General features: G+C 35.4%; 1 protein-coding gene across 3 annotated transcripts in view; it reads left to right on the top strand.

Moving 5' to 3' along the window:
• PSME4 (proteasome activator subunit 4) overlaps window positions 1–27,002 on the top strand; it is a 97,907-nt gene that overhangs the window by 42,715 nt on the left and 28,190 nt on the right. For all 3 annotated transcript variants that reach the window (XM_049650251.1, XM_049650249.1, XM_049650250.1), the window contains 19 exons: window positions 618–804; window positions 1,569–1,658; window positions 3,021–3,085; window positions 3,346–3,496; window positions 5,797–5,895; window positions 6,115–6,184; window positions 6,667–6,734; window positions 8,745–8,960; window positions 9,447–9,604; window positions 10,553–10,648; window positions 17,983–18,038; window positions 19,064–19,120; window positions 19,319–19,374; window positions 19,468–19,566; window positions 21,344–21,406; window positions 21,554–21,649; window positions 22,622–22,753; window positions 24,802–25,011; window positions 26,351–26,487. In XM_049650251.1, the coding sequence (XP_049506208.1) occupies window positions 618–804; window positions 1,569–1,658; window positions 3,021–3,085; window positions 3,346–3,496; window positions 5,797–5,895; window positions 6,115–6,184; window positions 6,667–6,734; window positions 8,745–8,960; window positions 9,447–9,604; window positions 10,553–10,648; window positions 17,983–18,038; window positions 19,064–19,120; window positions 19,319–19,374; window positions 19,468–19,566; window positions 21,344–21,406; window positions 21,554–21,649; window positions 22,622–22,753; window positions 24,802–25,011; window positions 26,351–26,487 (2,106 nt within the window). The remainder of the gene's footprint in view (window positions 1–617; window positions 805–1,568; window positions 1,659–3,020; window positions 3,086–3,345; window positions 3,497–5,796; window positions 5,896–6,114; window positions 6,185–6,666; window positions 6,735–8,744; window positions 8,961–9,446; window positions 9,605–10,552; window positions 10,649–17,982; window positions 18,039–19,063; window positions 19,121–19,318; window positions 19,375–19,467; window positions 19,567–21,343; window positions 21,407–21,553; window positions 21,650–22,621; window positions 22,754–24,801; window positions 25,012–26,350; window positions 26,488–27,002) is intronic.

Genomic DNA, 27,002 nt, shown 5'->3' with positions numbered 1-27,002 from the left:
CCCCCCACAAGATAGATTCTCAAAAATGAAATCACTTGTCAAAGTGAATGTTCTTGCCTTGTATTTTACTTGATGATCAAAGACTGTATTTGTATTATTCTCCCTTGTTTATGCACTCTAGTGTCAGGAATCTTCTATGTTTCTAGAGCAGATTTCCAATTTTAAAATACCAGTCTTCTAAAAAGTATAAAATAAGAGAAATTTCAGGGTTTTAGTAAAGATTGTTTTTCGAATAAAAGGGAAGAGTGGGATAATTATCACTTGCTCTTCCTGAATTCTGATAGTCACTGACCATTAGATTAGATGCATTCCTATTGACATAGGGAAGTAGATTCAGCTGACTGAAATAATGCCAGATCTTGCCAGTTTATGTTCTTTTTCACTGTGAAATATGCATGGAGAGCCATGGTGAGGTGGCAGGGAATTGGGGAAACATGTACCTTTCCTTTATGTGTGTGATTCTGTTAACTTATACTAACTCAAAAGATTCTGTTAGCTACCAGCCTTAAAGCCAACATGTAGTTTATGAATTTGGGAGATTTAATGTATTGTGCCTTTTTATCTGTGATGGAATCTTTTTTTTTTTTTTTTTTTTTTAATTCTGTTTTCAACTGTAGAACGTATCCTGCACTAGAGACTTTAACAGAACCTCACCAGCTCACAGCTACTTTAAGTTGTGTAATTGGAGTAGCCCGCAGTTTGGTATCAGGGGGCAAATGGTTTCCTGAAGGTCCAACACACATGCTACCTCTGTTGATGAGAGCATTGCCTGGGGTGGATCCAAATGACTTCAGTAAATGCATGGTAAGCATATTTATCATTCTGTTTTGTGTCTGAGTTCTAATTGTGTGAGTTGGCATCCTGTTAAGTTTTGTTTAGAACATAGTTCAGTGTAAAATTTGTTAATGCTAAAAGGATTATATCTGTAGATGCCCAAGTTTAGATCTGTGGATGGTTAGTTGAACTATATGTCATCCTTCAGAAGTAATGTGCCATAATCTGGATACATTTAATGGTCACAGGATTTTTTCAACGCTTGCTATATATTTACTATTTTCTTTAAGTAGAGATATTAAAAATCAGCATGTGATCATTTGTACTTCCCTTCATCTACACTGATGACAAGGGCATGGTAACAGTTGCTGGGTGCAAAATGTCAGATCCCGTTTATACACACCTCTCCTGACTTAGAATTTTGGCTCACCTTCCCTCTTCCCTGATCTGTAGCTTTTGCTTAAGCATTTCCTTTTTATCCTTAGTTAATGTTGCATCTTTGGGTGGGGGCAAAGTTAACTTTTGATTGACAGAGAGTTGGAGAATGTTGTGCTTAAACATAATAAATAACTATGAAAGTAAATTTAATGTAACTTCATTACTAAAGTAACAGCTCCTTAATTATGAGGAATCTTAAAATGTTCAAATCTAAGTAAAAAATTTCCTGGAATATTACTGTGGTATTTCCCTTAAGATAATTTATTTGGGTACTTTTTTATTGTAGCTTATGGTATACTTGTATTTTTGAATTAGAATTACATAATTACTGTTAAATTTTTTGCATCTTCCCACAGATCACATTCCAGTTTATAGCAACATTTTCCACTCTGGTGCCTTTAGTAGATTGTTCATCTGTACTACAAGAAAGAAGTGACCTCACAGAAGTAAGGATGCTTACTGGTTGTAGAAAGATTGTTAACTGAGGTGTAACTCTTATGTAAATGCATAGTAATATTTTTTTTTATTTTTTTTTAATGTTTATTAATTTTTGACAGAGAGAGAGAGAGACAGAGCATGAGTGGGGGAGGGGCAGAGAGAGGAAAACACAGAATCTGAAGCAGGCTCCAGGCTCTGAGCTGTCAGCACAGAGCCCGACGTGGGGCTCAAACTCACAGACCGTGAGATCATGACCTGAGCCCAAGTCAGACGCCCTACCAACTGAACCACCCAGGCACCCCACATAGTAAAATTTGATAGTTTAAATACCAACAGTTTCAGATTACTGTTTTGTGGGGCTCCGGGTGGCTCACATTGGTTTAGCATCCGACTCCATTTCAGCTCAGATTGTGATCTCATGGTTTGGATTCTATGTCTCTCCCTTTCTTTCTCTGCCCCTATGCCTGCCACCACCCCCCCTCAAAATAAATAAACATTAAGATTACTATTTTGTGATTAGAATGGTATAAATGGAAGGCCAGGTCATTGGTAAGATAATCTGCAGAGCACCCACCAAATGCTGTAGGTCAAAAATAGGCTATTTTTTTATTTGTTTATTTTTGAGAGAGAGACAGACATTGTGAGTGGGGAAGGGGCAGAGAAAGAGGGAGACACAGAATCCGAAGCAGGCTCCAGGCTCTAAACTGTCAGCACAGAGCCACACAAGGGGCTCGAACCCATGAACCATGAGTTCATGACCTGAGATGAAGTCAGATGCTTAACCGACTGGAGCTACACAGGAGCCCCAGAAAATGGGCTATTTTTGTAAACAATTAACATCTGGAGGTGCATTTCAATTTTTTGTCACTTTTAATTTTCTGTTAAGCAAAGCAAAGGTAGTGGTGGGTTTTTTAAATTTTGGTTTGGTTTTTAGCTTAGGAATAAATGTATTGAGGGGATTGACATCTAATGAACAGACATTTTTTTCATTACTGACTGATTCTTCTAGAACTATTTTCTTTATTGTAGGCATGTTTCTACTTGAATTTTGTCATTTGAATATTCAAGTCGTAAGATAATTCTTTACACATACACTAGAAGTTTAAAAACTGTAGTTATTGAGAAAGATGGCTATTTGACTTCTATTTTGGGCCCTTATAAAATAATGCTAATTGCTGCTTATTTTGGTTCCCAGAAAGGAGTAGGTTGGGTTTTTCTAAATTGATATGTGGTACTGGTACTGTTTCTCATCGTACTCAGTATAATAATGTAGTGTTAAATCTATTTTGTGGGCCATAATTGAGTTTTATTAGTTCTGAGAAAAAAATCAAAGGCTATTTTTAATTTTTCTCCACGTTGAAATGTCATAGGTGGAACGAGAACTTTGTTCAGCCACAGCTGAATTTGAGGATTTCGTCTTACAATTTATGGACAGGTGAGTATGTGCTCCAGACCCGCTCTCTATTAGACATTGAAAGAAATGACTATCCTGTCCAAACAACTTCAGTCTCTCTGCATAACTACTGTCCTGGGACCGAGCTTCTGAAGTTATAAAAGGGCAAGTGATATGTGAACCTGCACAAATTGCATAGCTGTCATTCGAATAGTCATGACAATGGAGGGTTATCTAATTATCATCAAAAATGTTAAACTAGTTTTTAGTTGCTAAAATTATCCTTTCTTTGGATTATTTAGATGTTTTGGACTTATAGAAAGTAGCACATTGGAGCAAACAAGAGAAGAGACAGAAACTGAGAAAATGACTCATTTGGAGAGTTTGGTCGAATTAGGTCTGTCTTCTACGTTTAGTACAATCCTCACACAATGTTCCAAAGAAATATTTATGGTAAGAGTCTCATTGCTGCAAAAAATTAAATCCCAATCTTGTTTTCTTTGTTGTTTTAAAAATTGAGCTTCAAGTTACTTTAAATATTATATCATGCCATTTATCCTTGGTTTCATACTAAAATTTGAAAAAGATGAACAGTTGATTCTCATTATATTTGCAAATTTCATATTTGCAAATTCATCTGCTTGCTAGAAAATTTGTTTGTAATCCCAAAATCTGTACTCACGGTGCTCTTGTGCAGATGTGTAAATTTGGCAAAAATTATGAGTTGCACGTTTTCACGGCTGAGGTTGAATAATGTAACACACTTTGCCTTCTTGTTTCAGCTGTAATACTGTAGCAAGCTTTGTGTCTATTTATTTATTTTAGAGTTTATTTATTTATTTTTTTTTTTAAATTTTTTTTTTCAACGTTTTTTATTTATTTTTGGGACAGAGAGAGACAGAGCATGAACGGGGGAGGGGCAGAGAGAGAGGGAGACACAGAATCGGAAACATGCTCCAGGCTCCGAGCCATCAGCCCAGAGCCTGACGCGGGGCTCGAACTCACGGACCGCGAGATCGTGACCTGGCTGAAGTCGGACGCTTAACCGACTGCACCACCCAGGCGCCCCATAGAGTTTATTTATTTTTGAGAGAGATAGAATGTGAGCAAGGGAGGGGCAGAGAGGGAGAATCCCAAGCAGGCTCCACGTGGTCAGTGCACAGAGCCCAACGTAGGGCTCGAACTCAAAAACCATGAGATCATAACCTGAGCCGAAATCAAGAGTCGGGTGCTTAACCAGCTCAGCCACCCGGGCACCCTGGCAAGTTTTATGTCTATTTAGTGCCAGGTTTTCACATTTTGTGCTTTTTGTTGGGGATTTTGTGGTTTAAAATGGCCCCCAGGAGTAGTGTTGCAGCACTGTCTACTGTTCTAAGCGTAAGAGAGTTATGATGTGCCTCACAGAAAATAGCATGTTTTAGATGAGCTTTATTCAGGCATGGGTTACAGTGCCATTGGCTGACTTCACTGTCAGTGAATCAACAATATATATTAAATACACATAAAGCAAAATTATATATTTATCAGTTGATGAAAACCAGAGACTTGTTAGTACTTAATCCTGCATTTCCTCTAGGAACAGTGATTCAGTATTTGCTACATCAGTGCTCAAAACAACTTTATAGAATATATTAGATATAACAAGAATTGACTGCATTTTTTTAATCAATTAAATATTGTTTGGGAGGAAAGTTTTGGAAATTGTTTATGCCATCACATGATAGAAATTAAATCCCAAGTATAAAAATCTGGCAAACTGTAGGGGTGCCTGGTTGGCTCAGTTGGTTGAATGTCTGACTCGGTATCAGCTCAGGTCATGATCTCAGGGTTGAGAGCTACCAGTGCAGAGCCTGCTTGGGAGTCTCTCTTTCTGCCCTTCCCCCTGCTTGCACTCTTTCTCTCTCTCTCTGTCTCAAAATAAATGAATGAACTTAAAAAAAAAAATCCCACAAACTATAATGAATGGGAGTTTGTGTGTCCTCCCAAGACATTCTGTAAACATTCACTTATTCAGTATTGGTTGACATGTTAATGTATAGTGTGGTCTTTAAGGACCAGACTTTACTTCCGTTCATGTTTCATCTCCCTTCATCTGAGATTATGACTGTTCAATGTATTTATCTTGGGTAAAAGCTAAACTGCTTTACAGATGCATGAAATATTTACTGAGATATGTTAGTATGGAAATTAATGTAAATTTTCTCATTTAACCAAAATCTTTTGAAAGGAGTTGTGGATTAACGATCCTGAAAATTGTAAATGTCAAGAGTCCATTCTTTCATTCGGCACTTCTGTGATATGATTGTAAAATTGCTTTCTGTGATGTGATTGTAAAAAAGCAGGATTCAAAACCTGCTTCCAGGTCTTTTAGAGTAGAGATAAATATTTATAGTTTGTAGCATTGTCAGAATGACAAAGTCTAAATATTAAGTACTCCAAAAACTTCCCTTTGTTATGTTGGATTAGCCAGCAAGATAATTTGCATTTGCTTCCAACAGCTGTAGTTTTGTGTTTAATGTTTCTGTAGGAAATAAAATCTTGTGTCTGAAATGTTTTGTTCATGTTAGGGTTTTGTGCAAAGATTGTTCATAGATCTTGATGTTATATTGAATTATTTTTGTAATTCAGATGGTTAAATTTCCTACGTGGTTTTTTTTATAGTCTGAATCTCATTTTTCTTTTATGGTTCATAAGATGTTTAGTTTTCTTAAAAATGCTCATAAGACATTTTCATTTCTTACATATCTTAATAGGTCGCCCTTCAGAAAGTTTTTAATTTTTCTATTTCACATATATTTGAAACAAGAGTAGCAGGCCGCATGGTGGCTGACATGTGCCGTGCTGCTGTAAAGGTGAGTTTGGTTTCTTTTGGATGAATTAATGCATCAGTAACTAGCAGGTTTATATGGTTACTTATTTTTAGACATGTTTGTTATAACTTAAAATATATCATTCTTTCAGTAGCAGCTTACAACCCTTATTTGCCTCTGAAAATAGTGTTAGGGTATACTTTGTGAGTGTTGAATATTCGTGGCCTTCCAGGAAACTTACTTATACAAATTTGTTTTCAGTGCTGCCCAGAGGAGTCTTTGAAGTTATTTGTTCCTCACTGCTGCAGTGTTATAACTCAGCTTACGATGAGTAAGTCATAAGGTTACTATTCTGTATTTGCAATTTTAGGTGATTTTTTTTTTGTTTGTTTGTTTCTAGAACTCTGTTGATGAAAACAGATTCTGTAAGCTAAGCAATAATTAAATTAAATCTTGTAGTTTGGGACAGGGATTACTCAAATTAAGGTATCATCCAGGTGACATCTTAGAAATTTTACTTTGTTAAATTAATATTTTCATATATACAAGAACCATTCAGAAGTTGCCATAAAAAAATATCAGTTATTTTGTGAGAACTGGAGGAGCAGGAGTCCTGACTGATGTGTTTATTTTCTTGCAAATTGAGTTTTTACCTTTTCTGGAGCAAGTTCAGCCACATGAGGAAGGAATGAAAAGTCTCTCAAAAAGAGAGTCTCCTCAGCTGTTAGAGACACTAAAGACAAATATTGAAATATGATGCATTTAAGTTGGATACATGGTTCTCTTTCCTTGATACTGTTTTGCTATTTTTAGACGATGATGTGTTAAATGAAGAAGAGCTAGATAAGGAGTTGCTGTGGAATCTTCAACTTTTGTCTGAGGTATTGTAAGTCTTTGGATTAAGGAAATAGTAGTATGTAAATGTTGGCTTGGTTTTAGAATTTCAATGTTTTTTAATTGACATAAAAATATGAAAAATCTTAAGTTTTAGAAATTTCTTGATATGGCTACAAAATCAGATAATGTCATTTTCTTGTTATCAAAAGAGTGATATTTGTTGATGACTTTCCACATGCAGCATTCTGCTTTTTACTGATTAATTCTGATATTAGTAACTTTCATTGAAAATTTTACCATTTTGGCAATTCTTTTTTTTTTTTTCTTCCCCCTGTCTACATTCTAAATTTGGCTCTCAGTGAGACTTCATTTTCCTTTATGGGTTAGTTCACTGGGTAGCGAACAGAGAACTACAATTAAGTTTTGTCTCTTTGAGGAGATAGACCTTTTTTTTCCTTATGAATTGTATCTACATTTAATTAACTTTCTAATTAGTTCTCATTAATATATAAGGAAAGCATATACATACATACATATATGTATGTAAAACTAGTTTGCAGATTTCTTACTGTGTCTAATCAGTTATCAGTAGATTTTACATCTTTAAAAATTTTTTTTTAGTTAATATATGTATTATTTAATTTACATCCAAGTTAGCATATAGTGCAACAATGATTTCAGGAGTAGATTTTTTAATGCCCCTTACCCATTTAGCCCATCTCCCCACCACAACCCCTTCAGTAACCCTCTGTTTGTTCTCTATATTTAAAAAAAAATTTTTTTAATGTTTATTTATATTTGAGAGAGAGAGAATCCGAAGCAGGCTCCGGCTCTTAGATCAGCACAGAGCCTGATGTGGGGCTTGAACTCACAAGCTGTGAGATCTTGACCTGAGCTGAAGTCGGACACCTAACCGATTGAGCCACCCAGGTGCCCTGTTCTCTATATTTAAGAGTCTCTTATGTTTTATCCCCCTCCCTGTTTTTATATTATTTTTGCTTCCCTTCCCTTATGTTCATCTGTTTAGTATCTTAAATTCCTCGTATGAGTGAAGTCATATATTTGTCTTTATCTGACTAATTTCACTTAGCATAATACCCTCCAGCTCTATCCACGTAGTTGCAAATGGCAAGATTCCATTCTTTTTGATTGCCGAGTAATACTCGTGTGTGTGTGTGCGCGTGCACATCTTCTTTATCCATTCATCCATCGATGGACATTTGGGCTCTTTCCATCCTTTGGATATTGTCGACAGCGCTGCATTGGGGTGTATATGTTCCCCTTTGAAACAGCGCACCTGTATCCCATGGATAAATACAGTTGCAATTGCTGGGTCATAGGGTAGTTCTATTTTTAATTATTTGAGGAACCGAAGAAATAAACTGTTTGGGAAAGGATGGTACTATGGCACATGACAGCCTGAATTCAGAGAATGTGTTTTGATCTTAAAAAAGCATTGTTAGCTGCTATTTTGATATTTGCATTTTACTGGTCCCGTATGATTTTCCCTTTTCCTATTTTTCTGATCTTTTTGTAAAGTAGCATACGTTAATGTTTAAAATAACATACATATATGTTTCCATAGGGGAATAATATAGGTGTTTTGCCAATTTTCACCCTTATGTGTTTTTCATGTAATAAACTTTACTTCTGGGGTGCCTGGGTGGCTTAGTCAGTTGAGCTTCTGACTTCAGCTCAGGTCATGATCTCAGGGTCTGTGAGTTCGAGCCCCGCGTCAGGCTCTGTGCTGACAGCTCAGAGCCTAGAGCCTGCTTCAGATTCTGTGTCTCCCTCTCTCTCTGACCCTCCCGCACTCGTGCTCTGTCTTTCTCTGTCTCAAAAATAAATAAACTTTATTTCTCTAGACCAAAAAAAAAAAAAAAAGAATTGTTAGAATATACTTAAAATGACAGTCCTAAAATGAATTAAAGTCATTTGAAGAGACACTGTTACTATTTTAGGCTACTTTAGTAGCTAAACATTGTCCATTGCATTAATTATTGATTCTTAATCTTTTCACCAAAATGTCTTGAACTATTTTCTTCCTCTTTTAGATTACTCGAGTGGATGGGAAGAAATTGCTTCTTTATAGGGAGCAGCTTGTAAAGATTCTCCAAAGAACCCTGCACCTGACCTGTAAGCAGGGCTACACTCTGTCTTGTAACCTTCTACACCACCTTCTTCGCTCTACGACACTCATCTACCCTACAGAGTACTGCAGTGTGCCAGGTGGCTTCGACAAGCCTCCTTCTGAATACTTTCCTATAAAGGCAGGTGTTGTCAGTAATCAAGATTTCAAGTACATATTGGGCTATTTTTCTAAGGATTCAAAGTGTGGGAGTTTTTCTTGTGTATAAAGGTATCACTTCTTTAAAGTAGATTATTAAGTTTATTATTGGAATTTTTAAACTTGGAAAGTGCAACATAGCCCTGGAACGGCCTAGTTTTCTTCTTTTTTGTTTGTATATGAAGTGAGTTGGTATGCTATTTGTAACCTCTATATTCCATATAATTTTATTGAGGAACTCAGTAGACTCACAGAAACTCACTATTGCTCTTAGAGTTGAGTGGCTCTTCAGGGAGACCTTCTGGAGTGATAATGAAGGGGGGTAAGATGTTTTCATGCCCTTTTTTGTGCATTTTTTGCTACCTTAGGTTTGGATTACTTCCACATTTTCTGGAAGACCTTTTATGTTACATATGTATGTTCTTTTTTCAACTTCTCAACTTGCTGAACAAATGCTATTTTTTTCTAGGACTGGGGTAAACCAGGGGACTTGTGGAATCTGGGCATCCAGTGGCATGTTCCTTCTTCAGAGGAAGTGGCTTTTGCATTCTATCTGTTGGACTCTTTTCTTCAGCCTGAGCTCATCAAACTCCAGCACTGTGGTGATGGCAAACTTGAAATGTCTAGGTTAGTTTTCTTTCATAACCAGGAACTGTTACATAGTTGCAGATTAAAATCTTTGTGCTTTTCCTTTCTCTGTAGCGTACCCGAATGATTTATTTTCAGTGTGTGTTTATATCTGCCATAAATGCAATTAGAGAACTATTTAATATAGGGCAGTATAACAAATTCCTTCATGATTTTTAAGCCTTTTAAATAGAAAAACTTGGTTTTTTTTTTCTAGTTTGCTTTTTGTGACTTCTACTTAGCAGTTTAGCTTGAGCATTTTTTGGGAAGTGTATGGAAATGCCTATTTTTCTAGATTCAGATTAGATGTTTTTTTAGTTTTTTTTCTGTAATTCATATTATTGACATTAACATTACTTAGTGAAATATCTGAGACGTTTTTCTTTTCCAAGAGGCTTTAACAAGGAACAATTATTTAAGATCATTAGATTTTTATAGTTTAAATCTTTGAAAGTTCCTAAAATAATATTAAGAAAGTTACTATGTGTCAAATACCAGGAAATTTTAATAAGCAAATCCAGTAGGAATGGAGAAGGAAAGAAGTACAGTTGATGACTGAACTGCTTTTTGGAGTAAATGTTTAGTCCATTTTTGAAAGATGAACTATGTTGGGAGATCTTCTATAACACTGTTTTTTTCCCCTTTTTGTTAGTGGTAGTGATCTTTGGGTGAATAGGTGATTGCATTCAGAATTGATTCACAAAGGGTAATCACTTGTTGTTACTTGTGATTATTTAGAGCTTGTTTAATTATAAGCAGGTCTGTATTACCAGTAAATACTTATTTCATTACCTTGTATTATTAAGTGGGCCTTAAGACATTTTTTCACCTTAATATTGTATATCCCCACTTAAGGTTCTTGTACTCCACCCTAGACTCTAGAAGGCCTCTTGTTAGAAGGGGGTTTGGAGTCTTCTAAAATATGAGGATACCTTTTGTCTTTTCCAGAGATGATATTCTACAGAGTCTGACTATAGTGCACAACTGTTTAATTGGGTCAGGAAACCTCCTACCTCCACTGAAAGGAGAGCCAGTTACTAACTTGTAAGTAAAAATAACCACTTTACATATTTTGCTGTTTTGCCATTTGGCATGATTTTAAGTCTTAGTCAAATAACGAGTCACTGGTTTTGTTATTGGTGTTGTTTCTGTATCACTTGAACCGTTTTGTCATTGTTAGGCCAAAAATACCTGAGGCAGAATTTAGGTCTATAAACTTTAAGGCTTTATTCAGTTTTTCATGTGATACCAGTGTAGGATAATTTTCATTGTTAATCGGTTTAAAAATATTGATACTAAGTTCATCCTGTAGTTTCTGAGTTAAGATAAATGCTCTTTAAAAAAAAATTCCTTTTTTTTTGGTCAGCAATCACTGTTCATTAAGGATTTTACTGGAAAAATCTGTGTGTTTTTACATAAAAATTTGTTGAGTGTTATTTTGAGCTTTTAAATTCTACTAAGTTGCTTTTCTGATTTTAAGTGCTTTTCAGACTATAACTATTATGAATGAATGTCTTTATTTAGTCCATTGTTAGTGCAACCATTTAAGTTGAAAAAATTGAGTTTAAATGAAATCAGCAATATCTAACTCTAGCTCAGTTATTAAGTAGATAGATGCTAGTTTCAGATCTAGTTTCATTATACTGCCTTAGATCATTTTCTCTCAACATCAACATCTCCTTGCTGAGCAAGTTCATGAAAATCCCATAAAAACAAGTAACGCCTGCCCCTCAAAAAACACAAAGGGAGGAATTTGTTGATTTGCAACAAAATTCTTAAACACTTCAAGGAGTGGTTTTAAAACATGGCTTGCTTGTGTTTCACATATTTTGTATAATCATTGCTTGGAGTCCTGCTTTCTCTTAATTCCCATTTAATTTCCTTTAAAAACTGTTCCTAGGCATTGAACTTTAGATTGCTAATTAGATTTAAGAGGGAGAAGTAGGGTCATCTCAGGTAAGGAAATGTGTTTTGAGTTTGTCTAGGAATTTGCTGAGTTCTTCTAAAGCACTTTTGGTTTTCATCAGTGTTATAGTTTGATCTAAGGGCAGTTTTACCAAAATTCATTTTTGTTAAGAGAGATTGATTTTAAACAGTATTTAAAAATGAGAGACCTATGGAAATGGTTTTGATTTTCCTGATGATCTTAGCAGTATGTAATATGGTAAGAATTTAACTCTTATGGCATGCTAAAAACCTACTTCATATATAACAGATTTATTACATCAGTAAATTGAGTTCTTCTATAACATGTTGACATTGAGAAATATGATAGTTTAATCCAATAATTATCTAAGAGCAAAAGCATGTATCTTCTGTATATATGATTAGCAGATTTTTAGTATTGAGTTATCCTGAGGATGCACTGCTGAAGGGTCCAGTCAAGAGACTGACAGGTTTCTGTGCAGTTCATATCAGTATGCACATGTGCCATGTGCACTGTTATAGGGAATCAGAGGAAGGCCTTTATCCTTTGAACTAAGTGCACATCAGGACAGAAGTTCCATATTTTGGTTATGATAAAACCAATTAGGTTTGTATATAATGAAATGCATTTTCAATAAAGAGAAGAATACCATGTTGTTAACATTTTATGAATGCCATGGAATAGAAATAAGTAGACTGTTTGCCTATATTATTAGACATGATAAGCCTTAAAATGGATCTTGAGCATCTTTATAGGTTTTTCCCAGAAAAATTGAGAAGGAAAGATAATTAAACTGGAAAGTTTTGTGTTTCAGAATTTTCACTTCCCGAGTGAAATTTTAATACCCTAAAAGATAATGAAGTAATAAAAAATTTATATTTAGTATAAATATGAAATGCTTTCTGGTATATTTAATAATACTTAATAATGAAATAAAATACAGAACGAAACTTAATTTGTTTTAATCATTGAGTGATATACATTTTTAGGGCCCTTTATATATATATGTAATAGTTACATACATGTAGGCAGGAATAATGATTATACAAAGTAGAATCAAAGATTAATGAGCAGCCCTTGGCCTTTCAATTGCCAGAAGAGGGGGTTTATAAAGTCTTACAAAGGCTTTTAAATAATTCTTAACAGAATCCTTCCCTTTAAAACCAATTTCTATCTGGTGTCTCCTTCATCTGAAATTTTAATTTATTTTGACAGCATAGGACTTTTTACATTTATTTTCTTTAACATTTCAACTTTTTTTGCACATAGCAAATTAGTTGTCACTGAAGTATCATAAAGTTAGCTTTATAAATTTTAAAAATTCTTATTCTAATATAGGTAATTGTTAAGATTTCTTAAATGTAAATTGATTTGAAAAAACTAATCAGGGTGCCTGGCTAGCTCAGTCAGAGGAACATGCTGACTCTTGATCTCAGGGTCATAAGTGTGAGCCCCATGTTGGGTGTAGAAATTACTTAAATAAATAAAACTTAAAAAAAAAAAAAAGAAAAAGAAAAAACTAGTCAAATAATTTCAGTTGATGATGCCATTGTTTTGTGATAATAAACCACACTGCCTAGTGTGAAGGAAGAATATCTCTAGCATAATTCTTGGAGATTATAGCAGCAAGTCTCTATAAGAAACAGAGTCAAATATACCAGGTAGGGGAGAAAAGGAAAGGTATAATTGTGATGAATTAGTTAGATGCCTAAGATGCCTGAGGAAATCACTCTTGTTAATAACAAACACTTTGGCTGTGGTATTGTGGGACATGGTGTATTTTCTGAAATACCAGACCAGTTTTTGGAAGCACCTACCAACCCAATTCTTCCTTTAAAATTAATCTTATATTTTTCTTATATAAAACTCAGTTAGGTAAAACGGTCCGGCTACTTAATTTTTTTCATCAGATCTTTCATTATTAAATTAGTTTTGCACGTGGACTAGTAGTATTTGTCTTCTAGAAAATTGCAATAATGAGAAACTGGGAACTTGGTTCAGTTCTGAGTTTTCCTGATCTTAGTTCCTGATAGAATATATGGCATAGTCTTAGAATCCCATTGTTCAGGTAAATGGCTGCTAGATGTGAAAACCAGTTTTCTGTGCATTGTATTAGAGACTGACAAAACATAAAATCTTAGGTGACTTGATTGTCCTAGGTATAAAGTAAATGATATACCTAATGGTATCTTCATCGTACTTTTTGGCCTTTGGCAGTGTAGGGTTACTAAATATCTTGTATTTATTATAAATTTTACTGTTTCAAAGGATGGGTAAAAGGTCCCTTGAGAGTAATGAAGGGTAAATTTCTTTAGAGCAATTTGAATTTTGGGCAGTTTTGTCAGGTACCAAGGTTGCTGAATTAATCTTCAAATGGAACCTCTCTATTTTGCTGTTGGAACCTTTAGTTAATGACTTAATAGAAATATGTGTGGTATAGTTTATACTTCTAGTTCTACCTTTATAGATGTGGAAGTTGGATTATATCTTTGCAGGGTCACACAGGAATGTTGGACATTTGCCTTTAATCCTCAAATCGTCATTAATTTCTCCTTTTGCAGTCCACTCTTTATAATCTTTTAGGTCTAACCAGCTATCACAGGATGCAAAAAACTAACATCTATAAAAACAGGGTTACTCAAGGTAGAGGAGTCACCATTTTTCATCTGAGATATTTCTTCTTTACTTTGTGCCCCCTTTCCTCTGATAGATCTGTTAAGTCATTCTTAGTTAAACCATTCTTAGGATCTCAGCTTTTACTAACTTCTCAGTCAAAGAAAACTTCATATTTAAGTTGAGACCATTTCATTAATATGTGAAAGGATGTGTTGTTCTGCGATGAGGGGCAGGGCTAGCTAACCTCTCTTGGCACCTCCAGGAAACTACCCAGCTCTGCTGGGGGAGCTGCACACAGGAAAGGAAACAGTTACTACTCCACGGTGAGTAACCCTGTTTTCTCCTTATTTCACCTTCTGACTGTTTTCATTGATTTTTAAAAGCTTGTGTGTCAGACGTGGAAATAGCTCTTTTGCTCAGAGTTAATTTTAAACCTAGCAACCTTTAATTCCCATGGTAGAGTAAGAGCCAGCTTTTCATTTGTGTTCATAGCTATTACTGATGCCTAGGACTGAAATGGACAACAGAACACAGAAATGGGCCAATGTTTCTTGTGAAACACTTATAACCTTGAAAGGGAAAAAAAAAATCTTTGTGTATTAGTGGCTTGGTTTTTATACTTTTTATGTTTGCTTTCATGATGGGGGGGGATTGTTGGGAAGAGTAGGCTGTTCTTTCACCTACAGAAAAAAATTATTGTTTGTACTTGTTTCATGACAGTTCACCTAGCCTTCGTTTGCATATCTGATAAGCATTGTGTATTTTGTTTTTCTTTTATTAGTCATTTCTTCCTTTTTCACCACCCTCTCTCCCACCAGTGATTGTTTTCATAGTTCTACTCTAATCCGATCTGGAGAAGATTGCCATCTAGTGGTACAAATAACATGGCTGTTGAAAATTTCTAGGTTTTTTTTTTTTTCTTTTTTAGTGGCACAAATGTTGAACGCATTTTCTTACAAATGAGGTGGTGACCTTGTGCTGTCTAGTGCTTTGAAGCTGATTTAACTTTATTATTGTTGTGTAAATGGTATTATTTATAATATGTTGTGTTGGAATTTTTGTCAGACTTTTATTTGGTTCTTGAGGTCAAATTATGATTGTTTGTAAAATGCACCAAGAAGAAAAGAATGAATTTCATGTGGGTTGGGGTAGTGATGGTATTTGATTTAAATTATACATATTGCTACTATAGCTTTAAATCAGAACACACATCTGTAAGTGCTATTGTCACTTTAAATATGCTCCTCCTCTAAGATTGTGTAAGTAACTAAAAATGGCAAGAGCAGTTTTCAGTGTCAAAGTACAGGGCAGTACATATATACTTAGTGTGGCCACAAAAAGATACAATCACAGTATTACTTGGGTAGTGGATAGAGATTTCTTTTAGCTAATTATTCTTCTAAAGACCAGAGGAAATATTTTGTATAAATATGTATTTACACTTCTGAGAAACATTTAGTATAAAACCTGTCAATCCAATCAGTTTAATTAATTTGTTAGAGAAGAAGAGATCTATTAAAACAGAATCTTAGGTAAAGAAAGGTAAAAGGAATTTGTGATGGATCAGAACAAATAAAGCTGAAATACATGTCTGACCAGATGCTTTTTGTACACTTAAGATAGGAAAGATGTGTTTTAATTCAGGTTTCAAAAATAAAAGCCTAAGCTGATTTTATTTAAATGTACTTCTTAATATTTCAAAATTCCATACAGGTTGAGATATTTTAAAACACTTGTAATCAGTGATAATATTTCTTCAGATTTTCTAGTAGGGTAACAGTTCAGAATGACACAGGAATTTTAAAGGTTAGCATCAGGGCTCTTACATGAGACTTGTTTTTGAATGTGATTATACTGCCGTTACTAGAGTCAGAAATGCATACAAGCAAAACATTGCAAATTCCCAACTGATAGTCTTTTTTTGTTTGTTTGTTAGTTTGTTTGATAGTTAGGGTTATTGCTTTTTTATGTTATTTGTAAGAAGAATTTTATGACTAGTTAAAATGCATGCTTGGTTCAATATTATTTGGTATTAGGTACAGACAGGTAAGGTACAAAAGCATTCTTACTTTACAAAGCTACTGATGTTTATATAGCAGTAGTGAGGAGACATCAGCTCTCATGTGATTGCTTATGGCAAACATTTCCTGTGCTGTAACAGGAAAGGAAGGATGGGGGGTGGGGGATGGTCTTATGTTTTATGCTTGTTGCCTGAGCACAGTCTTTTTCTCTTTGGTGGTGAAATCTAATTTCAGTAGAGATGTTGGACTCCTTCATTGTAAGGGAATCTGATTTTAGTTTTAACTGACTGGATTTTGGATACATACATATTATTTAATCATACACAATTTTACAGAATGTTCCAGTTTGCAAGATGTTGCCAAAGGTTGAAGCTTTATAGGATGAAAACACAAATTTTATGAATCTGAATTTGAACTTGAGTCTCTGAAAAGCAAATTCATATTTTATGTTATAAGATATAACCCTTCTGGGGTCCCTGGGTGGCTCACTCAGTTGAGCGTCTGACTCCTGATATTGGTTCAGGTCACGATCTCATGGTTCGTGAGTACAAGCCCCACACTGCGCTCTGCGCTGACATTGTGGAGCCTGCTGAAAATTCTCTCCCTCTGCTTCCCCACTTGCGCTAGTGCGCACTCTCTCCCCCTCTCTCAAAAATAAACGTTAAAAAAATAAAAGACAAATTTAAAAAGTATATAATCGTGATTTATTAGGCTTGGTTTGAAACACAAACAGTATTGCTAGTGAGGAACGTAGTAAAATAATTGGCAGTTTATTAATCTTAATATTATTGCCCACTTAAATCCCAGAATTCATAATTACCAAATATTAAGATAGAGATAACTTGCTTAATTCAAGTTTAAAAAAATACAATATAGACAGGGGTGTGTTGATTTAAGATTAGTTTTTTTCTTCATGACAAGTGATGTGTAGTTCATGAATGAGGAGTAATCACTATAAGATTTCTGTTTATTACTAATTAGCTTTGTGTTGGATATGCTTACCCCATGTTCCCTTGGCATTTGTGCCTATGCTCTTCCTCTTAGAAAGTATTATCTTTTTGTTTATAAAAAGTCATTGAATTGATACGTATTTTGTAATAAAATGTTGAAAATAATTTTCATTGAAGAAAATTTAGATTTCAGATATAAAGATTATATTCCCTAGTAAAATCTGTTCTTACATACCTTAACAGTGGCTTTTAATTGTTTGATGAGTTTAAGTAGCTAGGTCTGGTTCTGGTAACATAATTCTTTGTGGCAGGTCTTTATTTAGGAAACGCAGTGTTTTTCTATCTGATAGTTTTTCAAAAGAAGTAGTGGCATTTTACTGCAGGTGTTAGGAGAGATCAGTGTGGGTGGTTTTAAGGGGAAGGGTAATGATTATTTAAAGAAGCTTGTCAGCTGTATATTCTTTAGTAAAACTTGAGTTTTTGGTGTCTAGTTTTAACCTTTATTATACCATTATAAAGCCTACTTTTCTTTGGATAAATGTATAAATGTTTATCATCAGATTTAAGCTTTTACACTTGAATATTAAATATTGTTATGTTTATTTGGGTGGTGAATTTTCCCCCATAAAGTCATTAATTTAATTAACATTTTCTTTAAGATGAATTAATATTGTCCTTACTGAAACAGATAGCATTAATCTTCAGAAGGATAGAGTAAAGAGTTGAAGTATTGAAGATGAGAAATGTGTTTATTAAAAAAGCATCATCTTTGTTTGGATTTAAACATTCTAGCAATGACACTTTTCCCTTTCATCCTTCTTATTGGTATTATTAATAAATGCAAGCACTCTTGTTTTTATACAGGGTACCAAGTATGGTGTCCTTGGAAGAGACAAAGTTGTATACTGGACTTGAATACGGTATGTAAATTCTGATCTGAATAAATTTTATGGGGAGAATTTTGGTCAGTTACTCTGTAATAATTAACACGGAATAATTTGTAGTTAGAATTTTCCTAGTCTCTTTTCCATATAAAATGAATATTAGTTAACTATAATAGCTGTCTTTGCTTTTCCTAGAGAAACTGGAAATTTATTTATACAAGAAAAGTCAATAAAAGATAAACGTTTGGATGCTTTCTTATTTATTTGTGAGAGGGAGTGGGGAAGGGCCAGAGAGAGAGGGAGAAAGAATCCCAACCAGGTTCCGTGCTGTCAGGACAGAGCCCAACACAGGGCTCAATCCCGTGAACCATGAGATCATGACCTGAGCCAAAGTCAAGAGTTGAATGCTTAACTGACTGAGCCACCCAGGCTCCCCAATATTTGGATGCTTTCTGTGTGCAAAGGCAGTTTTTCATATCTAGTCATGTGCATTTATGTTGAGAATTGATTTAGAACTGATACTTTATATTTGATGTGAATGTAGGAATGGTACATCCTTTATTCTAACGATCTTTGTGTCTTCCTGTCATAGTGAATTAAATTTCATATAAGTATGTAAAACGTGTTAATTTAATGTTCTGAATCTAACATTAATAGAAATTTAGCACATTTCCTTATTGCTAGATTAACAGTGGAATTAATTGCTAAGGTGTAATTTTTGTTTGCTTGATTTGGGTTACCCCTAACCAATTAGAGAATCCTGCGCATTTATGATCACTACTTAGTGGCTAGAGCCTTTGAAATATTGGCAAAGTGGTTTTTTTCTCCTTCCTCCTTTACTGCCCAATAAACTTTTATAAGCAGGTCTTTGTAAATGTGAAGGTTTTAAAAGTTACTCTGGATCATGCCTAGACACTAATCCAACTGTGATAAAAGGCAGACCCATTTGGTTTTTTTCCTTGATACATTATTTATTCTTGACATAAACTTGATAGAAGCTTCAACATTCTGGGGAGCATTCGGTGTGTCTAAAATGCCTTGTCTCATTTTCTAAAAAATAGATCTATCCAGAGAGAACCACCGAGAAGCAATTGCTAGGGTCATAAGGAAACTTCTCAGTAAGTACATGTATGCATTTAACTTATTTTTACTAATAAATATTTAGGCATTTTGTAGCATATGTGCTTTTACTTTATTTAAATTCTAAAGAGAATATAAGGTAGTATTTTTTTTCTTAACTAATAGATTCCTGTTATATCAATATTCTTGTAGTAATTCCAAATATTTTAAACAAAATCCTTCTTCTTTTATTATAGACCACATACTTAACAATTCAGAGGATGATACCAAGTCTTTGTTTCTTATCATAAAGGTACAGTTATCCTTTAGTAGGTGCATGATTATTAATGTGACTAGGTTTGACATGATCACTTGTAAATGTAAAATTTAAAATTCTTTGACACAGGTTATTGGAGACCTTTTGCAGTTCCAAGGATCTCACAAGCATGAATTTGACTCTCGTTGGAAAAGCTTTAACCTAGTAAAGAAATCAATGGAAAATCGGGTCAGTATTTTCACCTACAAACTCTGAATTAATTTTTTAAAATGTGTATAATATTGATGTAGCCACTTGATCTAGCGATTGCTCAACATACGGATGAAGTTTCCCTATGCGTAAAAATAGTAGATTTTCAAATATTGTATCGTTGTATAATCAGAAGGATCGTAGAAAAATGTTTTCCTGATATAAACTCTTCTGTGAATTTCCATGAGTCTCTGAACTCTTATTGGGTATTTGGAGTGTGATAACTTGGCAGGCTGCTGTGTAACAAGTTGAGGGAATAAAAGATAGGAGGAATTGTCCACAGGCATGAATTTAAAGCATCTCATTTTATGGAGATCTCAGAAAAATATGTCTTATGTTATTTTTGCACTCCAGACCTCAGTACAAGCTTTTCGAGAATTTGGAAGAAAGAATACTTAAGCCAGCCCTTTGACGTTGACAGCAGTGTTCTTCTGTGGGAGACTTTTATTGAATTTGAGTCTAAAAAGGTTGTAGGAGTGTGTTACTTAGGCAAAGGTTGCTACGTACATTATTAGAAGGAATGGCATGTAAAATAGGGCAGGGAGGGGCGCCTGGGTGGCTCAGTCTGTTGAGCGTCCGACTTTGGCTCAGGTCATGATCTCACGGTCCCGTCCGTGAGTTCAAGCCCCGCGTCAGGCTCTGTGCTGACCGCTCAGAGCCTGGAGCCTGTTTCGGATTCTGTGTCTCCCTCTCTCTCTGACCCTCCCCCGTTCATGCTCTGTCTCTCTCTCTGTCTCAAAAATAAATAAATGTTAAAAAAATAAAAAAATTAAAAAAAAATAAAAATAAAAAAAAAATAGGGCAGGGAGACAAACAAACATGGCATGCTTTGGAGAACAGTGGCTAGTGAACAGAATGGCATGAGGTAACAAGGTCGTTTATAGTTTCATCCCAAGAAAGTGCTTCAGTTTTATATTCAGCATTGAGGGAGTCATTAAAATTTCTCAGGTAGATCTGATTTGAATATTGGAAAGACCAGTCTTTGATCAATCAAAATTAAAATGAATTCAATGAACTTTGAAGAGCTCTGTCATCACTGTGAAAAATAAGCAATAGGAAATTGAGACTGTAAGCAGGGAGGGCAGTTAAACTATTATAAACAGTCCAGATGGAAGAACACAACCTGAATCAAGTCAGTGGCATTGGGATGCAAATAAGGTGTTTTGAAAAAGAAGAAATTGTGGGGACTTAATGACTAGTGAGAAGAAGGTATGAAAGAGGAGCAATCTTTGAGTTCCAGCCATTTGCCATTGGTGAGCAGGTGGAAGGTAGGGTGGTAGGGGAGAACATAAAAGATAATTCTTAGAAAAATAACAGATACTATTTCTGTAGTAAACATACACAGTTAACCTGGAAAGGCTATGTATAAATGTAACAGGGTCAAGCAATTTTCTTAGTAGTCTGATTTTATACTTTTCAGTATTTGACTGAATAAGGACCAGCTTAGTTCCTTTCCCACACATGGATCCATTAATAAACTACCAGAGAAAAACACAGTGTTGGATGATCCATTTAAAGGGGATATTTCTTCAAAAGGGGCGGGGGGCGGGGTAATATTTCTCCTATTAGCCGTAAAATTAACTGAAATAGTATCTTTGAATATAAGCCTGATCACTTAGAATAAATGAAATTCCTCTATTACCCACCAGCCCACCATGGACCTTTACTGCACTAATTTTTCTATAAAGGATTCAAGGGAAGCCACTGGTGTGGAACTTCCAGACAATGTTGAAGTGTCTTCTACTTTGTTTTTTAGCTCCATGGGAAAAAACAACATATCAGAGCACTGTTGATTGACAGAGTAATGTTGCAGCATGAGGTAAATCTCTTTAAAATCATGACGACGTTTTTAAATGACAGTTTTCCAGATGAATGTCATTATTTGTGTTACTTCATAGTTAAATGAACTTTTTACCTTTTAGTAAAAAACTTTGGGGTTTGATTTTACACTGTTTAATTTTCATAGCTACGAACACTGACTGTTGAGGGTTGTGAATATAAAAGGATACATCAAGATATGATCAGAGATCTACTTCGTTTATCTACAAGTTCATACAGTCAGGTAAAGCCAGTCAACTCGACCTCCCCCTCCCATTTTATTACAGGGCAATCTGAATATCCCCATTTCAAATCCAAGGAGGTTTAAGTAATTTATTGGCATAGAAAACACCTTTCAAATTGCAAATATTCTCAAGCTAATTTTAGTAATCTTTTTTAAATAATGTTGATTTTTACAGTTCGTTATTGCTTCTCAAATTTCTTTAAAAATGTAAAGTTAGTAGATTGTGTAATGTTGCTCCCACTTAATCAGATCACATGATGAAGGCCAGTCTGGGAAGGTGGTATAATTCCTCCTAGGTGTTATGCTTGGGTTTCAGCAACCTGCTGCCATCTGAATTATGGGGTCCATCCTTTCAGGTAGCATAGGACCAAGAGATTATCTCTAAGCAGAGACAACTGGAAAAACCAAAATTCATGAACAGCTAATCACTCTGTCTTTATAAAATAATGTAAATTAGGAAACTAGTCTCTAACTCAAAGATTGCACCTCAAGTAATGTTTAAAAGAGTTTGAAATACGTACATTGTGTCACTTTTACTATAGTTAGTTATTATTTGTTACTATTTGGTTTGTGGGTTATAAACTTATACTGAATCTTCTGTTTGGGTTCAAGAAAGTCTTTATGTTTCTCTGTGTAGACAGGAGAGAAAATCTTAACTCTTCTCATCAAAAGTAAGTCAGAAGAGAAAGTTGACTAGTCTGCTGATTATGTTAAGGAATAAGCACATATCAGCTCTATTCAGTCTCTCCTTTATCAAAAATATCTGAACCTGTGTAACCTAAACGGATGTGGTTGGTGGTAATATGCATTCCTTTTAGTAAAAAGATAGTCCTTTACTTGTTTTTGCTAAGGTATGTGCTTGGATGTATTTTTCTGTTACTACACCAATATTTAAGTTATTTTTGATAATTCATTTAGAAACATTTTGTAGTTTGTCTACCATTTAATAAACATCCTCTGTACTTTCTTCAGGTCAGAAATAAGGCTCAGCAAACGTTTTTTGCTGCCTTGGGCGCATACAACTTCTGTTGCAGAGATATCATTCCCTTGGTTTTGGAGTTCTTACGGCCCGATAGACAAGATGTCACACAACAGCAATTCAAGGTATAAGGTTTTCTGTTTTACTTTAGCCTGAAAATTTTCAGATATACAGAAAGTTGAAAGAATTATACAGTAAACATCCATATGTCCACCACTCAGATTCTGTATTTAACATTTTGCTGCGTTTGCCTTATCACATATCTCTCTATATCCATCCTTTTTTTTTTTTTATGTCAAAGTAAATTGAAGACATCCATAGCCTTCACCTTTAAACATACAGTTGTTTTTTCTCCCTAATAGTTGACTTACCTATGTTTATGATTGTTGTTATGGTGGAGAAAATGCAGGCTGCTATTTGAGTTGAGCACCAGTGGTAAATAGCCTGGCTGGCCTGTAGGAGAGGCAGGTGAAAGACCAAAAGGTGTAGGGTAATGAGACCAGCGTGTTGGAAGGCCTGAGACCGGAAGAAACCTAGTGAGTTTGAGTAACTGAGTCAAAGCTCGTATGATTGGAGCAGAGGGGGAAGGGAACGACATAAGATAAGGAAAATAGTATATCCCACAGGAGTACAATAGAGTATAGATGAAAATAACGATTGCTTATACTGTTAGAAGTAGGTTGATTGAACATGATTTAGGAGAGAGAATTGATAAGACTTGGTAGTTGAATATGAAGGTAGTGAACTGAAAGGAGGTATCGTAATTATACAGGTTCTAGATTGTACAGCTGGTTATTGGGTCATCAGAGAGAGAACAGGAAGACTAGATGATGAATTTGTTTGAACAAGTTATATTTGAAGTGTTTCCTGTAAACTAAGAGTCATTATCAAATAGGCAGGCAGACCTCATTTCTCCACAACACACCATTTCAGCATGTGTTGATGACAGTGAAACCTTTGGGCACGGGTAAGAGAGCCAAGGAGGAGAGTGAGAAGAGAAGAGGACCAGGGTAACAATAGTATTGAGAAAACTCCATTAGAACCCCAAGAAGAAGAGGTAACCAAGGAAGGAAAGATCCGAAAGATACTAAGAAGCGAGAGGTTGCAGAAGCCACGGGGAGATCTTTCCCTGAGAGAAGAGAGACTCAGCAGATCATTTGCTTTCCGGAGGGAGTTAAGATTACAGCTTTACGTGTTCCTTGATGTTGGCTTATAATACCAGTCAACAAACCATAGCTTGGGCTCAGTTGGTAGCTTTGATAAGTAAAGTTGCATTGGAACACAGTCATGTCATGTCTGTGGCTGCTTTCACACTACAATGGCATAGTTGTGACAGAGACCATATGGCCAACTATTTACTGTTAACCCCTTAGAGAAAAAGTTTGCTGACCTCTGATGTAGATGTAGCATTCAGGAGTACTGTGGAATGTCTAACTCGTAGAGTGGTACATTGTCCACCATGTTGGGAGCAGCTTAAAGGGACAAAATCAGGTAGATCAAGTAAGACCAAGAGTGAAAAATGTCTATTAGGTCAGTAAAACCAAATTACCAGTGACCTATGAGAACCTGTAAAGAGGAGTAGAGCACATGGTGGGTAATAAGCCAGATCAGAATGGAGTTAGGATGAATGTTCAGAAAATAACATAATAGCTCTTTTCATGAAAATGGGGTATCTTTGAAAAGGGTACCTCGTGTCATCAGAATCATTCTGATTAATTCAGCGTCTGTGAGTAAAAAGTACACAGTATAATTAAGTAACCTAGTTTTTATATACTTAAAATACATCACAACCAGATTTTAGAAATTATTCCAGACATGCCCTAAAGTGCTAAGAGTGGCATATTTTATGGTCTCCGTGATATAATTGTAGTAGAAGAGAATTGGAACAGAAGCTCTATCTTTAAAAACAACAGCTTTACATTTCTGTGTTATCTTACTAATAGCTATTCTTTGAGCTATTCGTTACTCTACTACATGATTTAGGGAAAATATTACTGAATGCGAATTAAAGGTCAAGTTCAAGTTTCTAAAAGTAACATGTTAAGTGTGTGAACCTATTTTACCAACCAGTATCAGACACTTAAATAGTAGTAAATTTAAAAACAACTCATAGGTGAATTGGCTACAGCTAAACGGTGCTCTTACTTCCCATATTAATTATTTTTTCCTGCAGGGTGCCTTGTATTGTCTCCTTGGAAATCACAGTGGTGTATGTTTGGCAAACCTTCATGATTGGGACTGTATTGTACAGACGTGGCCAGCAATTGTTTCTTCTGGGCTTAGCAAAGCGATGTCCCTGGAAAAACCATCAATAGTGAGACTATTTGATGATCTTGCAGAAAAGATACATCGGCAATATGAAACAATTGGCTTGGACTTCTCAGTAAGCAAAAACCATTTTTTTAATTCAGATTTTAGTGGAAATTAACATTTGCTTTCTGTTTCCTTTTTGTACTCAGTAATTATTATGGTAGGTAGCAGGGTGGAGTGTGAATTTGGAGCATGGCCAGGAGACAGGTAGGACGTTTTTCTTCCAAGAGGCAACAAAAGGTTATTACACTGTTGAATTTACCATTATTCTTTGTATATGCATGGGCTCGTTTTTTCAGAGTTGATTATATTTTAGAAGGTCACTCTTAATAGTCAAAGTCACATAAGTTTGATCAGAGGGTTCATCATTTATAGTGATGAAAATTAAAATTGGATGATTTGACACCTGAGGAAGGCTATCAATTTCAGTGGTGCTCATATGGAGAGATATAGCAGGTACATATGTATACACCCATCATAACTGAGGGTGGATAAAAGTGGTGTGAGTGCAGATGAATTGCCTTCTTCTCTAAAGTAATTGTGTTTGACATCCATCCTTTGGTTTGAAAACCACTGCTCTAGGGGCGCCTGGGTGGCTCAGTAGGTTGAGAGACTGACTTCGACTCAGGTCATGATCTCATGGTTTGTGAGTTCGAGCCCCGTGTCGGGCTCTGTGCTGGCAGCTCAGAGCCTGGAGCCTGCTTCTGATTCTGTGTCTCCCTCTCTCTCTGCCCCTCCCTCACTCAGGGTGTGTCTCTGTCTGTCTCAGAAATAAACATTAAAAAAAATTAAAAAAAAAAAAAAAAGAAAACCACTGCTCTAAACATATTTCTTTCCTGTAAAACATAGTCTTGTTATTTGCAGCTGTCATTAGATTATGTGTTTTTCTTTTTTTTTTAAGATTTTATTTTTTTAAGTAATCTCTGCACCCAGCGTGGGCTCAAACTCAAAACACGGAGATCAAGAGTTGTGTGCTCTACTGGTTGAGCCAGCTAGGCTCCCCAGCTTATGCTTTCTTTAAAAAAAGTTTTGGTGTTTTTTTTTTTTTTTTTAATACATAATTTACATAACAAAAAATACACCGTTTTAACTTAACACAATAGCATACTGTATATTCACAACAGTATATTCTCAGGGCTCTGCAACCATCACTACTCTCATTTCAGAACACTGTCATCACTCAGAAAGAAACCCTGTACCCAGGAGTAGTCACTGCTCTTCCCCCAGCATTCCTAGTCCTTAGAGATCACTAATATGGAGTCCCTGGAGATCATTTATATGAAAATGGAATCATACGATAGGTGGCCTTTCGTATCTGGCTTCTCTCTCTGAGCATAACGTTGTCAAGATTTGTCCATGTTGTAGCATGTATCAGTACCTCACTTTTCCCCCTCACTTTTCTTTTTTGTAAGATCCCGAAGTCCTGTGTTGAAATAGCAGAATTACTTCAACAATCAAAAAACCCCTCTTCCAACCAGATAATGCTTAGTTCAGAAGAAATTAAAGAAGGACTTAAACGCCAACAAGAAAAGAATGCTGATGCCCTGAGGTAATTATGAATGCCTATTTTATCCAGATAGATGGCATTAAAGACAGCTGGTTTTAAGTATTTCTGAAATATAGATGCACCATGAATACCTCATGAAATTTACACATTGATTCTAAAAAAATACAGACTGTTAGGAAATAATTCTTGTGAAGGTCCCTGTGTTACTTTTAGCTATAGAAGTGGAAAACACCATCTTAAAATTATCTCAAAAGACTGGTTTTAGATTTCTGGAACCCAAGCAGTTCAGTGCTTCAGTGATAGCATTCAAGCGGGAGCCTTTCTAGCTTGATTTTTGTCTTTGCCTTATGGTTGTGCATATTAATTTTTTTCTAACATGCCTACGTAAGAATAAACTATTATAGCCTACCTTGTGTATACCTAGAGTACCATATAGGTAGACCACTTCTAACATTGATTACTACTCACAGGTTTACTTTTGAATATCTGTTGGGAACAGTTGTACCTAGAGCTTTGTGTTGTTTTCTCTCTGCTGTTCGTGGTCTTTTCCCACCATC

This window comes from Panthera uncia (assembly GCF_023721935.1).
Source record: "Panthera uncia isolate 11264 chromosome A3 unlocalized genomic scaffold, Puncia_PCG_1.0 HiC_scaffold_11, whole genome shotgun sequence".
In the NCBI taxonomy this organism is placed as follows: Eukaryota; Metazoa; Chordata; class Mammalia; order Carnivora; family Felidae; genus Panthera; species Panthera uncia.
The sequence above is the reverse complement of the archived record's forward strand: the minus strand, read 5'-3'. Positions and strand labels throughout refer to the sequence as shown.